We start from the raw sequence: 15,722 nt of genomic DNA, 5'->3' as shown, positions 1-15,722 counted from the left end.
ATATGAAATATCCCAAGTGCACGGTATTTGCTATCATCTTTAATAGGCAAAAGAAACTTTTGCCCAGGTTCCATTTCGCAAATAAAGATACATGAAAATAAGAATTTGCATAAATATCCACAATCTGTAGTAGTGGTAACGGTGAAGAGGAAACTCGAGAGAGGAGGGAAGAAGGACGTAATCAATAATCGATATCTATAAAGGTGACGTCGTTGACGGAAGAAAGAGTGAAAGAAACGAAATGGTCGCGTTAAAAATGTGCATTGACGAGGAAGATCGAGCATTCCGAATGCTCGTCCCGGCAGGGACGACTCCAAACGATGACTCCTCGTCGAAGAAATAAATCTGATATCTGGAAACGCGAGCGTAGTCTGGCTGCGACAAGACCCTGACAATAATTGAATCGATCGAGGCTGAAACGAACCGTCGACGAGTCCAACTTCTCGTCTTTCCCTTCTGCTCCGTTACCTCGCCCTGGTACTTACATTTCTACCGTGCAAATCATCCTGAACTTGGTGTATCGCGTTCAGTTCGTTCTGCTGTTTCGTCAAAAGGTATTTTACCGGCTCTCTGCACCGTCTATCAATATTTGTTCGTTTCACAACGCTTTAGCAATCTTGATCGTTTCGACAACGAGTCGTTTCTGGAAGTGGGCTATGATCGATATTTCGTCGGTTCTTCGCGTTGTTTTCTTTGCTTCGCGATGCTTTTCTTTTTTACCGATCACTTTTGAGTACACTGGTAGTCTATCTTAAATAATATTTTACCGATTCTTCGCATTGCGTTTCAATATTCTCGTAGTTTCGTAGTTTTTGACAATTTTAGTCATTTGATAAGTTAAATAATTTATCTCAATAATTTATTTCGTCTACTATTTTTGGAATCGTATTTCAACATTTTCTCGTTCCACGGTGTTTTCATCGAACCTGATTATTTTTTAAGCTTTGGTTATATTTTCTTAGTTAATATTTTACCTATTCTTTCCGCTCTGTTCAACAAATTTTTCGCTCCCTAGTGTTTTTAACAGTGTAACTTATTTGAAAATTATTTCAAAAATTGTACAAATTTATTTCAGCTAATATTTCACCGATACTTTGCGTCACGTTATTGTACCTTTCCGTTTTACAACGATCATGTTGATAGCGGCGATGGATTTATCTCAATAACACGGTTTAATTGTTCAAGTATTTCGATGATTGTCGGGATTAAGCACACGTGGAGATTAGATTTACGCAGGTTTAAAGACACTCACATTCGCTCCTCGAATATGAACACCAGGCAAGCAGAGGAAATTTCGCAGGGTCGAACAGAAGGTTTAACTGGTTTGCAGTTCAAATAAGGACAGATTTGGGCTGGATACTCGCTTACCATCCCATGGCAAATATATTGGCCAAGTGCCGCTAATGAAAGATAATATTCAACACAACGTTGGTAAAATGAAAGTCAAATATCAAAGGCAAAACATATTAAAATCTGTCAAATTATACGGCAAGCTTCCGATCAAACTGATCCTGATTATCATATTATCATTGTATTTCAAACAAGAATGTTTTGACTGTACAGGGTGTTTCATTTTTTTTCCAGCCAAAATTTGTCAATACGTTCTATGATATTATGTCATAATAAATGTAAAACGTATTATATTAATTCTTAATTATTAATTATCAAAAAGATAAGATAAAAATATCAAGTATGAAGGGAGCGGTGTTTAACGATACTCGGAATAAGTATTGATTTTGTATTGGTAGAATGTTACGCGGGAGTAATTGAAAAACGAAGAGGTATATTAAATTAAAAATTGCATTAACATTTGTTGCAAATTGTCACGAAGCGTCGATTTATTGATCGAGACGAATTCAATTTTTTATCCTTGTCGTTGTCGTACGATGATCGTTTTTTAAATTGATTATTAACGTATAACGCATTGAATTTTGTAGGATTACGATGTCTTTGTACATTTCTTGTTTTAGAAACTTCCTTCCGCCACCGTATGTCCATAATATAATATACCGTCAAATTGTATATTTAAAATAACGAAGAATTTAGTCGATGAAGTATCATGGTGAAGTGAATATCCAATATTTCAAGAACAAAAAGACTGTAAAATAAGGGTGAAGCACTCGACGTTCAAGCGGATGAAAATATTATCTCTGTTGGACGTACCGTAAAGAGCCCAATCTGTTACAGGTGCCACGGACATGCCGCACTTGAAGACACCATGATAATCCATGGCGAGCGTCATGCCCGTCGCGTATCCACCATAACTCCAGCCCCATATCGCCGTCCTGGTACGGTCGATGAACGGTAACGTGTCTTGCAAGTACCTGCAATCGACGGGAAAATCGTCTACGTGTTAGATCGCTCGTTAATGAAACCGGCCAATTCGAAACGTCAGAGATTGTTCCTTTATTAAATCGTAAATTTATCAAGCTTGCTTTAATAACGAAAGACTATTTCGCTTATAGAGCCTAGAGATTTGTTTTTATCGTCAGATTTATCTCACCTTCATTAAAACTACGACTGCAATAAAAAGATGGAGTGCAAACACGGAGGTGAAAAATGGAAAAATACATTTCATCAAATGTAAGGGGTTGGAGGTATCTATTAATCCTCGTGTGTCTATCATTCTTTCGTGCGGATAATTGAGAAAGTTGTTTTATTGTATTGTGATTTTATGATTTTTCCTTCCATCGTATCGCTCAATATTGTTTTAAGTGGATGGAATTTTTCTATCGTTTTTTTATCTTTTTTATATTATTCTCAGAATTTCATTCGCAGTCTATTAAAAGAGTAACATGAATTCGGCGGGGACTTGAAGTGAAAGACAAATAACAATATTTTGAAAAGAATCCTCCAAAAATCCGAGTATATTGTTTAATGTTACGAGCGATAGTAGTACAAGCCACACGCGGTGCACACATAGACATATTTTGGCGCCTATAGTGAGTTTGGCAAAAGTATTCGTACAGTTAGAAGACAGAAATAAAAAGAATACTATATTAAATTTTGTAACATTTAATAGTACTCTTACATTACCGCGAAAATTTGAAACATAGAAGCTGACAAAAATTCATCTTTCCTCGCAAAATAAGAATATGCGCGCAAATACTTTGGTAGCCACTGTACATACGCATATTGGAATATATTAATAATCATATTCGATAATACAACAAACATCTTTGTTTTCGCGATAAGCTAATCTGAAATATAGGAAAATGCTTTTGTCTCTCGCTGTACATCAGCCGTCACGCGTGACGCCGTCGATCCAGCCGCTTCCGTTTTCGTTTCCCAACCAATCTCCAATCTCGCGCACCTTTAGAATATTCTTCCCTCGCTATTCTCTAGCTCCTTTAATCCATTTATCCACATCCATCCAGCAATTTTTATCAAATTCCTGCTGATAAAAGTAGCGGCAGGCGCCTGTGATAGTCGATCAGATCGTATTGCCAGATCGTAGTCCTAGATCCATCTTCTTTATCGTTCGAACGTTCGTGGGGAATTTTCAGCTAGATTCATCGGCCATGCGGTTACAAAAATTGGACACGTGTTTTACAAGCTGTCGGAGAAGGGGACAGGTACTCGATCCGTTGTATCTATTTTTCACCGGATGCCAGACACACAGGATCCCCTTTCACTTCCGCGAAATCCATCTTCCTCGAGGCTCGAAGGACACTCGGACTCGGATGCATAATGCATGTGCCTGGTGGAGCACTTAGAACGGCGGACGACATTTATTTTACCACGACTATCCTTTAAAAACGATTTTTACGAGCGAGTCGAGGTAACTAAGAGGATCGCGACGCGCTTTCAAATTTTAACATCGTCCTATTCCTTTTCCCCTTTATCTCTCTTATTTTCTGTTAGATAGTGGTAAGCCGAACTCCGTGTTTACGGCTGGTGGTAGCTTAATGGCCATTTAGACGTTTTCCCCGTGTATTACCTTCTTCTCGATACGCTCTCTCTTTCTTTCGTTGTTCTCTTTGCGCAACCTTGTGAACATGGAAACGCGGTTGTTGATGGGAAAGAAGTTTATAAAGAGAGGATGGGAAAGTGGAACGCGAGATTCTTTGTGAGCCTTTTAGACGGTGTAACGTTGTTCTTCCCTTGGATGATGTGAGAAATATACGATTCTGTGGAATCTTTGTGATGGGAAGTGGAGCTGCAGAAATTAATCTGAAACGTTGCGCTGTTTTATACGCTTCTGGGGTAATGTAGTTTCCTGTGTGTTTGTGTTTTTCGTCGTTGCAGTAGGTAATTATTATTCTTGCTAATTAACCTGATGGATATGGACTATGTGAAAATATATCTTCGCTTTTGATGTTTTGTTTATACGTAGATAATCGTGGACAATGTAGGATTAAGTATTTATTTAAATGTTCATTTAACGAAATATGTTCAACGTGGATGGTGGATAACACAGCGCCCATTATCCTATTCGTAAATTCGTTCGTTTAATAGGGATAATTTACTGTGAATTAGGGACGAATCCCCTAGGGATGAATAGAAGGACGAATTCCATAATTTGTACTAAACTATCCCTAGTTTTCTATTTAATACGCTTTGTATCGAAACTGCTGCTCTTTCTAACAAATTTAATATCAATGTAATACACCTTTTTACCAAGGAAAGTTTATCCATACCAATATTTTTATTCCTACTGTTTCTCAAAGTATCCAATGTTTATAGTATCGTGTCATTTTTTCATCACTCTGTACATAGCAGAAATATACTGTTTGGACAACTGCATTCTAGAAAAAACTAGATGAAGTAAAAAGTGACATTCTTTATAAATAAAATCATATAAGAAATATTGATCTGTACTGGAATTTTAGCTGTTTACAAAAATTGCTTTCCAAACATCGAATGCTACCATCGCGTCACTCTTGTATCGCTCTGTATATAGCAGAAATATACGTTCGGACAGTTACATTAAAAAAAAAAAAAAAAAAAAAAAAAAAAAAAAAAATGAATAAAGCAAAAAGCGACGCTCTCTATAAATGAAATCTTATAAAAAAAATATCGATCTAACGTTTCTATTTGTACTACACCGAAAAATTGTTTCCCAAACAATGCCAGTATCGGAATCACTTTTGCATCATTTTATAGAAAGCAGAAAAGTATACGTTTGGACAGTTTCCAAAGAAAGATCTGGGATACAGAGATCCGTCTCGGGAAACTTCTATTTTGGGAATATAGAAATCGCATACAGTGGACTTTGATTTTACCAGCTAACCCAGATCCAGTTGTAGTCAGAGTGACGCAGTGCGGAGGGAGAAAAGGTCCAGGGTGCGGTAGGAGTTTAAGGTCCTGCACGCTCGGGTCATAGTCCTTTGGGAACCGGACCGAGACATCCTGTCCACGTGTATCTCTGTGATTTCTGCACGACATCGTACCCTGGGGCCATGCGATGGTGTCAAGGCTACTTTAAACGCGAGACCCGCGTCTGATTGGCGACAGGACATTCTACTTGCCAACTCGCAGAGTTTGGATGTCCTGTCTGCTTTTGTTACATGTCCGAGAAAAGCTTCCGTTCCCTCCTTTGTACCGTCTTAGCGTTTTGAATTGTGACACAGAATATGAGAATGGGTTTGATTTAACCTTTTCGCGGATATGGTCGAAACGAGGGATTTGAATTTATTTGTCGTGTTTTCTTTTTGTAATTATTTCGAACGAATGCGTTACTGATTATAAATATTAGGATATACATGGAAAACATCGTTAAAAACAATTTTATATTTATTTTGTGTTGTGTCTTCATATTGTGTTGGTTACGTTTATTGGAATATGATGCGCGTAAAATAACAGATTTATAATAAAATAAAATAATAAAATCTATAATAAAATAACTAGAAAATAAAAACAACGAAAAGCGTTCAATTTATGCCAACTGCAAATGATATCACGAGACGTCCTAATATTTATAGCCTAGCACTGTAAATACCTTTTGACGAAATTAATGTTGACTTTTACCGAGACCGAAATATGATTATACCGCTTGTAAAACACAGAGAATTACGAACGTTGAAGAATTTATATCGCTACTCGATATTTATTATACGATGCCCATAATTTTCCCACGTATTTTTCCCTTCTCGATAAAACCGAAATATATCGAAAATTTCCTTCCTTTTATATATAACAACGTATTTAAAATTTCATTAAAAAAGTATTGGGCGTTTCGTAACGAACTTTCATCGAAATGACTGGCTGAAATATAGCTTTTAAAATGATACGTAACATTTGTGTACGTGGAATTGATAAAGCCCCGAAGAAATGACGTTACGTCACGGAACGAAGAAAATGGACGAATATTATGTTACAATTCCGTAATAAAACAAGGAAATACATATAACAACAAGAGTCGAGCGAAGATTGCGACAAAAATATAAAAGTGACGTAACGGTATGATTCTCGTATCATCTTCAACTTTTCCTCGCAATTGACAATGACAAGAAAAATGATGGAAATATGACAAAAGGAGTTGCCCGCCGTATCGAACTTTGAACGAAACCAAAGGATGGTTAGTATTGCTGTAAATTTCCGCTTGGTCAACTGGAAGACGCATTCGACATCCTCACTGCCAGAGAAAATACGCGATTTCCGGTCGGAAGGGGTAAAAGGGAGCCGGTTTCTTCGAATCTCCACCACGACCATTGTCTCGTGGCATTTCGCGTGTTCGATAATAATAATGGTTCCATAGGGAACTGTGGACACACGGATACCCACAGAAATAGCAGAGACTCTTGCTTGGATGGATTTCTTTTTTCGTGAAATTTATTTACCTCGTAAATCGGCCAGTCAACCTCCGTTAAACTCTATTTCTACAGTTACCAATGTTTTTCCCTCTCGTGTTTCGTTTTCCTCTCAGCATCTAAGCTTTCAGCATCGACCATCGATTTTCTCACCTATAGAATTTCACTTTTTTTTCGGACGATGCGCGTTGTCTTCGATCTTTAACGAGTCACTCGCGAATAAGGCCATGCTCCACTTTGCCTCGCCACTCTCGATCGATCTTATTCGTTTCTGTGTCGTGCTAAGAGTCAAATGGACCCGTAGTTGTTTGAGCGCGTTTAATATTGGACGACTAAAACGTAAAATTTCCAACAAAAAATTCGAATAAGATGCTCCCATTCTTTCCTGTGCTTTCGTTTTAATGGACAGAGGGATGTTTAGTATCGTAGCAAAATTTCTATCAAAAGATTGTGGTGTAGAGAAAAAAAATTATAAAAAGATAAAGATCCCTTCTCTTGTGAAACTTGTATTCTACCGAAGATATTGTTTTACAAAATATTTCTACAAAAATATTTTGCGATAAATATTTGTACAAAAAATCATTCAGATCCTCCAAAACGCATCCTTGCAAATGCATAAAGCTTTCATGAAAAATTACGAATTGGTCATTTTGATTACTTCAAGAATTCTAATCTCGAAGAAAAATGAACGAAGAAACGAGGAAACGAGGAAAGAAAGAACCATAGACGAATAATCTCGTTTCTCAAAATTAATCAGATCACATGGACCAATTTCCCTTATTGTTTCGGTGTCATATCTAAAAATAATCTTCACGTAGGATAAAATTGCGGAAAGATCATGAATTACTATTTCTCGTCACTTAGCAGGCATGATCGAAGAGAATCGTTAGCTTAAAGTGCCTAGCGTGGTCTGGAGTTTAATCAAAGTTTCGAAAGCTCGGCTGCTTTCGTGCCTGAGGCCGATTGACGTATCGGAACCCCTATTCCAACCCTGACGAATGAATCGAGAAGGTTTGGTTTCTTCGATTCGCGGAATGGTTTTTCCTTAATTAGGATCTACGAGATTCAACCTTTGAATACCTGATTTAACTCATAGGGGAATTAGGTTCGCGTACGAATCTGGCACGATCACCCTCGACTAACACGAAAATCTCTGCCACGGTAATTTCAGGAAATCAACGAAGTTTCCAAACTTTCGAGCACTTTCAACCCCTTCAACTATCTGCTTCTCTAACCTTGCGACGATGAACAGTTCGCCACTCGATAGACAAAATTGTACGATGATTTTTTGACGATTATTCGATAATATAACCTGTAAGTAATCTGTCTGTAAGTAAGTAATATAAATGTAAAAAATAATTGCTCGAAAAGTCGATAAAGCATTGGTAAGAATCATACGTGAAAATTTATTCACTTGAAAATTAATTCGCTCATTCGTTGTATATCTTTGTTTGTCTATTCTTGTCAAATAGTGTTTGTTACACCTGAATACGTAGTTCTGCTAATTTTTAGTATTTTTTTACCGTACTACACTTTTTATTTCGGATTTGTATTTCTATCGCGCTGTTTATACGTGGAAAGAAACCTATGTTGGATTTCAATTCTGGAATGAAACATGGCTGTAAATTACATGTAAATAGGAGAACACAGATTTCATATTATATTCCAAATATGTTACACATGCAGAATGTTTCGGAAAGTTGATCAGAGTACGTAATATCTCATAAAGTGTATCATATATTTTCTCATTACATAATTTCCGGGTCAACGACTTCTTAAAATCACGAAGTATGTATAATGTATAACTAAGTTTTCACATTTGAAAATCTTCATCTGTTAATAATATTTTTCGAATCTGTTATTTTTCTCTTATCTTGCTCCAAAAAAAAAAAAAAAAAAAAAAAAAAAAAGGGAAGGTTCTCGTGTTAAATACTAGTCAAGGTCAGGAAAGCAATCGCGGTGGATGGCAGAGTTGATCGCAAACATCGGGCGACAAGGGTTAAGTTTGTTCTCGCGCCCCCTATTTTTTCACGCCGCCACTCTTTTTTCGGTTTTTTCCCTCCACTCTTCCCTGCCGGCTTGTTTTTCCACTCGTTCCTGTATTTTATTTCTTTCCCTTCCTCTTTCCTTTTTCAATTAAGAGCTACTTCGACATACGCAAATTGACACACATCGGATCGAATAAAAGAGAAAATACACGAGAAAGAGAGAGAGCAGAGGGTGAACATGGTAAATTGAAATCCGAGGCTCTCGAAAATAATCGAGCCGTCGTTTTTTCCGACGAACGCGTCCTCTCCATCTCCTCGAGCATCGCGCTGAAATATTTCACCCCTATCCGCCGCTGGCATTGTGATCCCGCATTTTAACGGAACAACCAACCAAAGGCGGGTGCCTCGGCTGAATTGATCTGCCGCAAAAATATTCTTTTTTCCAACTAGCGGCAATCTCTTCTTTCTTTCGTATTCATCGCCCATTCCTCTTTTCCTTCTAGTCGCTTATGATGTCGCCGATTTTCGCTCCATCCTTATTCAGCGATCAGTCATCTCGTTTGCTGTCGAGAAACATATCCGAGCTAATGAAACATCGTGCAATAAGAAATTTGGAAGATCACTTGTCGCAATGTGGTCGTCAAAAAGGGAAGCAGGATCTCTTTTAAACACTTTCGTCCCGTTTTGTACGCTGTTCTCAAATTTTGTCCATTTCTGGCAATCGTGGCGAACTTTGCCTTTGTCGAGGTAGACATTAGTCACGGTGGATAGTCTTTGATCTTCTTGTCCTGTTAGAAAACGCGTTTCGTGGCTGCTAAAAATTTCCAATTAAAGAGTAGCTGTGAGACAAAAAGTTTCTGAAAATAAGAGTTCACTGCACAAGTATATACTGCTAATATGCACCGTATTTTTGCTTAAAAATCTGCGTACTTTATATGAAAGCTCTGCAAGAAAAATTCTATCAAAAATAAAATTAATTTAAAAATTAATCAAATTAAAAATTGATTTAAAATAAAAAAATAAAATTAATCAAAAACAACTCGAATAACTCGATAATTTATATCGAGATAGAGCTATAACCTACGCTGAAAACTTTCGACAGCCAGCGTAATCAAAGCGAAAAGGACACGAGCGAAATTCTCACTACCCTTTGTCTATTCTTCTGCTGATTATTCAAACATCATATTTGTCATTATGAAGTGAAACGGAACAATCAAGGGACTATCTTTTATCGTCGCGAATAATAGTATTCGACGTAGCTTGTGTACTCAACTGTTTCCGACACCGGTTCGTGCCACTTTGTGGCACTGTATGTAATTAACTTCGACGCCGGTCTGGTAGATGTTGAAGACGCACAGAGATCAAAGGGAGGGAAGACAGGCAAGAGAGATAATACATCCGCGCCAGAAAATCCTTGCAGCTGATACTGTATTTAAATGTAACAATAATACATTTCAATTCGTTCTCGTTATTAACTTGTCACTCTCAGTTAATTGTCTCGTCCATTTTCTTCCTCTCCATTCTTATGTTGTAGCTTTTCCTCTCTCTCTCTCTACTTGTGTTTCACACTTGTTTCACACTTTGTATTCCTTTTCCCGCACTTTTTTCCCGTGCAGTTTTTACTCGCTCTTTATGTTATTTAGTTCTCTGTACCTCGATCTCGTTTCGCTTTCTGTTCTTCGTCTCTCCTCGCAGTTCTCGTTAAATATTCCGACTTCGCGAGATATCCTACGCCTGTGACTTTTCGCCGCGTTATTGTTTTATGCATCTAACTGGAGATGCTACAGCCGAAGATAATCAGAGTTGACAAGCTCGTGCAAACGATCGTGATTCGTTTCTCATTTACGTAATAATATTAGGCTGTCTGAAAAGTGTCTTCCTTTCGCAAACGTGTTTTTTAGAACAGTGCACCTTCATATAAACGTAAAACCAAGTGTGTGAAATGTCGCGGTGTTTATGTCGACAGAACAGAATGGATCGTACGTAATTTGACAAAATAATATAAAACAAAAAACATTATGCGACTATTATTTCCTCACAAAACGAAAGAAACTTTTCGGACAACCTAATATTTCTAACGAGCCACGATCCATTTTATACCGATTCGTAATTAAGGGTGGATAGATTTTTTCGTTGTCCTGTCCCTCGATTGTTTGCTAGTACTTTGGCAATAATTATTCGTCGTAACGAGTTTTTCATCGAAAATCAATTCTACAATCTTCCAATTTTCTACAATTACCTTCAGTGAATCAGTTTCGATCGATAGACATTAGCAACTAAAAAAAAAAAAAAAAAAAAAAACAAAAATGGAAAATTAAACCCCGTCGTACTCGCTTGGAATACTAGTTTCTGTATTGCCAGATATTTTTTAACAACTTCATTATCTTCTAACGAAAGTATGAAAAAGTTGCTGCGAGAAATGGCGCTCGTTCTTCGGATATTTTCGCGTGCAAGCTCGCGCGAAGTTTCAAGCATTAAACATTGTTAGATAAGCGCAACAGTTTAGTTATATAAAATGCCTATTCGAGTTCATCGCGAAAAGCAGATAACAAGCTCCATTTCTAAAACGAAAGCTGTAACGAAACCCCGCTGCTATTCATGTAGAGACATCGTGTCGAATTCATCGTTCCTCGATGTAAACGTAATATTCATCCCCTTCGATCCGCACCTAAATGGATCTCGAAGCCCCGATGGAAAAAAGAATTTATCTCTCGATCACAGGGTCGGTTATTCACCGATCAAGCGTACCAGGAACAGCAACATCGTTGGTTCGATGACGGAACAAAGGCCGGGAAAAAACCACTGGGAAAACGAGTTCCAGAGTAGCTGACAAGGGTGGAAGAATAGGGGCGCGTGAAACCACGACACAGGCTAGATACTGATGAAACTAATTTGGTGGTTCTTCTGGAAATTCTATTCGACCCATTTCTTCGTGGATAAACGTGCAACATTTTTAGGAATTATTTAATTGTACCTTTTCAGGGATTAGCTAGAATTTTTCTGTAATTACGAGAATGTAACGAAAACAAGAGACGACATAGTTGGTGGTATACTGGGTATTTTATAATGAACGTGATAATTAGACCGTGAATGTTTGTGGAAATTCCTATTTTTATGAAGCCACGTAATTCGGGAAATAGAAGAAATTTGGTTCATTCAAAAAAAATGACGGAATACTATGGTGCAAAATATTTTGTGATGAATAGAGTATATATATATATATGAAATAAAATATAATGAAAACAGCAGACGTAGCTAGAGAAATATTTGATATTCTACAGAAAACGTAATAAGCAGACTAGAGATGCTTATGCAAATTCCTATTTTCACGAAGACAAAATTAGAATTTTCAAGCAGAGATTTGTTTCGTCGATAGAAATATTACAGCGGTGAAAAGAAAATTTCAAATTGGTTGTACGTATATAAGTACTGGTGATCTTTGTATTAGACTTTTGCTGCTACGTTGATAATAATCTAGAATATATTCTGGAATATACACGATGTTTCAGCAACTGAATCAAGCTACGGTTCTCAAAGCCAATCCAGTACTCTTCTTTTTCGTACGATAAATTCTACAAAATTAGAGTTTCTCGAAATTTTCAACCTATGTCAGTGCCTTAATCAATTATCCCTCTTCATACTATCACACCTGATTTAATACTGAATGGGTTAAACAACTCTCTACCAACGTTCCATTATATAAATAATGCCCCTAAAAATACGAATCCCCATAAATATCCGCCATCTAGCAACAACAAATCTCCCTACTTTCTCGTCTCATCGAAGATAACCCCTCCGAAGAAGCTCTTTTATTTATCGATTCTATCAACCTTTTCCTGTCGGAATCCATCGCGAGGATGTCATTCCCATCGCTAGAACAAACGACAGACAGAGAGAGATTGATAGGGATCGCAAATCGGCCGAAGAAGCAGAAAAGAAAAAAGGGAAGAAAAAAAGAAAAAGGGACGGAAGAAACAAAACTGAAAGAGGGGCGACACTGGGGGATGAGAAACGTCGATAAAAAAGTGAACGATGTGGGTGTGGAGTTATGCTTGGAAAAAAAAAAAGACAGTGAGCAAGGGGAATAGAAAATAACGAGTGAAAAATGAAAGAAAATAAAAAGGGTAAAAAAGAAGGACAAGAAGAAAGAAGGGTAAAAAATTAGGCGCGAAAGAAGGAAGAATCGAGGAGCGAGAGGGGCAAAGAATGAAATAAAGAGGGTTGGTGGATGGTGACAGGGACGCAGGCTCGACAACACCCCGTGCAATAGGCCAAAGGTTAAAGAGAGCTAGCCGATTCCGCAATCGCTTGGCTGGCTTCCAATTTCACGACTCGCTTTTTACTGGCTGAACGCGCTGCGACGCGCCAGCAAAACATTGCAACGTGGATACCAGCTTCTAAGTTGGCCAACAGAAGCGCTGCTCGACCATAGAACGCTGAATACCATCCCACGAAATATACCTCACGGTTCTCCGCGTGCATCCGTCCGCCGTTTCGACGGCGATCCTCCCTCAAGATAACCGAACCGGAATCAATAACTGCCGGAAGATAAGCGCCTCCTCGTGCAACTGACCGATAAACTGTCGCTTCTATCGATTTTACTACCCCTGATCGATTTCTTGTTTTCTTCAGCTCGAATTTTAGAGGAAGCTCCTTTGGGGGTATACATTTGGTGATTAATGGGATCGAGAAAACGAAGATCGTTTAGGGTACATGATTTAATTTTAGAGATATCAGGGAGAAGAGAACATTGGCTGGCTGTTGAAAGATGTATTCTTCGAAGTTTAGACAACCTCTTCAACTCCGTCGCGTTTCTTGCGACAATTTTCCATCGGATTGTATCTTTCGATCCGTAGAAAATCTCTCAAGTGTGAGGAAAATACGAGAATTGTTGAATTCTCGTTCCAATTGTACAAGGTTTCCTCTTGGTTGAAATGAAAGTGATGTCCAGAAATAAAAGACTCTAGTATTAGGGATAAGGATTGAAAATTATAAGTTTAGTCATTTTAGTTATTTCGGTATTAATTAACTACTTGTCTATAAATATTCACAACAAATTGAAATTTTCCCCAACATTCTAGCAATAATCCACAGACTCCCAAACTAATTCTAAATTGATCTCGAAAGAAAGGAGACTCATCACGGCGACTCGAATTCGTTGGAGTAGTAAGGTTTCGTCGTGGCGCTAGTTTGTTAGGTGGATTAGCGGATTACCGCGTCGGCTGGCGATAAGTCAGCGTCTAGCACGACGACGGAACGGTTCCCCTATAATTAGATTCGCTAGCTAGCTGCACTGGGAATTCTAAGAAACCCACAACCATTTACTCTGTTGTTCGCGCTGTTCGAAAAATCGCGTCTTTTTCGCGTTTCTTCGTTCTGTGGTAGCCAGCAGCTCGTGGATGTGTTGCGCGGCGCAAAAGAAAAATAGGAGTATTTGAATTTCGAGGCTGGAGAATGTGGGGAACGGGGGCGAGACGAAAAACGAGGCTGTCGTTTCTGCGTCGTTAATTTTGCACGCGTCGCGGTTTCAGTTCCGCGCCGCGACGATGCTTGGCAACTTTTTCGCCCCATTCTAACCCTCTCTGTTGGCTGGTGATCACTGTCCCACGAATTCATGTGTAATTTTGTCCATCTCGCTCGTTTTTATTGTAGTTCCGAGCGACCAGTGTTGGTACAGTTCGACTCGAAATTAATTCATTCTGAATTTCGAGTTTGAAGAACTTTGCAGATAAATATACAGTACTGTGCAAATAGAACTTCTAGCTTTATTTATGATGGTTATCTTGAAATTGCGAGTCGTTGCGCATTTATAGGAAATTTAATGAAATAACAGGAGACTCAGATAATGAACTTACGGTAAATATTCATTTTATACTAACCGAGGATAATATAATGGATTCTCCGTTCGTTTTTGCTTTAATTATTTCTAAAAGATGACTAGGTTACGGATATTTATGAATTTAGAAGAACTTCAGAGATATAAAAATACTCAAAATGCACGTAATATAGAAAAATATATGAAATATATAATAATGTACAATATTTAACAGATAGAGTAATTTTCTACCTAAGTTTCATCTTTTCGATTATATCAACTTATCGCTTAATTTGCGTCTCTCATGAGATACATCTATTTATTAATTAGACCAAGAATTTTACACAACTTACATGAAATGGCAAAAATGGTAAAAATGGCAACTGACAAATTTTTCTTTCAAAATTCTGGCCCTTTAGAACGTTAAAAAGTAGAGTAACTTGGATCATTTTTTTAATAGGATAATTCATGCTGCGTCGCTGACGATACTTTCGAGGACTTCGATTTACAGACCTGACTGCAGTGTAACGTTCGCGTTTGGCTGGTTTGATAAAACGGCGTTAAATTTGTACAGCACCTGTTAAATTCGCATTCTATCAATCGAATAAATCAACCGATCGACAGAGAGAGAAAAGTGAAAAGAAAAAAGAAAACGAGCCAGAGAATGGTGGGGGCACGTCATAAATTGACTTATCTCGATGTCGGCCGCAATATCGGTTCGCAGAGTCGTTCGAAATCATAAAAAACCAACCAGCCCGCACAAATATAAATCGGCCTCCCTTTTGTTGACGTACGAGCATTAAAAATGCATAGAATAACAAGGGCAGTGCGTCTTTTTGCATTTAAAGCGACCGGAAGCGGTACTCGATAAATTGCACCCGGGGACATTTTACATGTAAATAGAGAAAATGCGAGGGTGCGAGCGTGACAGGGAATGGATCGTAGAACAACGAAATTAGGGGCGTCGCGATCAAAGCCGCTGCGAACGGCACACGATGAAACTACGACATTAAAATCCATTTGCATTTTTCACCATCACATCCACCACGAATCACTGACACCGCCAATATTCCCTGATGAAAAAAGCAAATTACACCCGGCATATTTAAAATTTAAAGCACTATCCCGTTTAAGATGCAAACACGGTTTTTCTAACGGCCAACCCGA

General features: G+C 38.1%; 1 protein-coding gene across 4 annotated transcripts in view; it reads right to left on the bottom strand.

Moving 5' to 3' along the window:
- The window catches only part of LOC132914090 (venom dipeptidyl peptidase 4), a 292,561-nt gene that overhangs the window by 5,107 nt on the left and 271,732 nt on the right, over positions 1 to 15,722 (bottom strand). For all 4 annotated transcript variants that reach the window (XM_060972911.1, XM_060972908.1, XM_060972909.1 and 1 more), the window contains one exon: positions 2,164 to 2,324. In XM_060972911.1, the coding sequence (XP_060828894.1) occupies positions 2,164 to 2,324 (161 nt within the window). The remainder of the gene's footprint in view (positions 1 to 2,163; positions 2,325 to 15,722) is intronic.

Source organism: Bombus pascuorum, chromosome 14 (assembly GCF_905332965.1).
Source record: "Bombus pascuorum chromosome 14, iyBomPasc1.1, whole genome shotgun sequence".
In the NCBI taxonomy this organism is placed as follows: domain Eukaryota; kingdom Metazoa; phylum Arthropoda; class Insecta; order Hymenoptera; family Apidae; genus Bombus; species Bombus pascuorum.
This window is presented reverse-complemented; position numbering and strand designations above follow the sequence as displayed.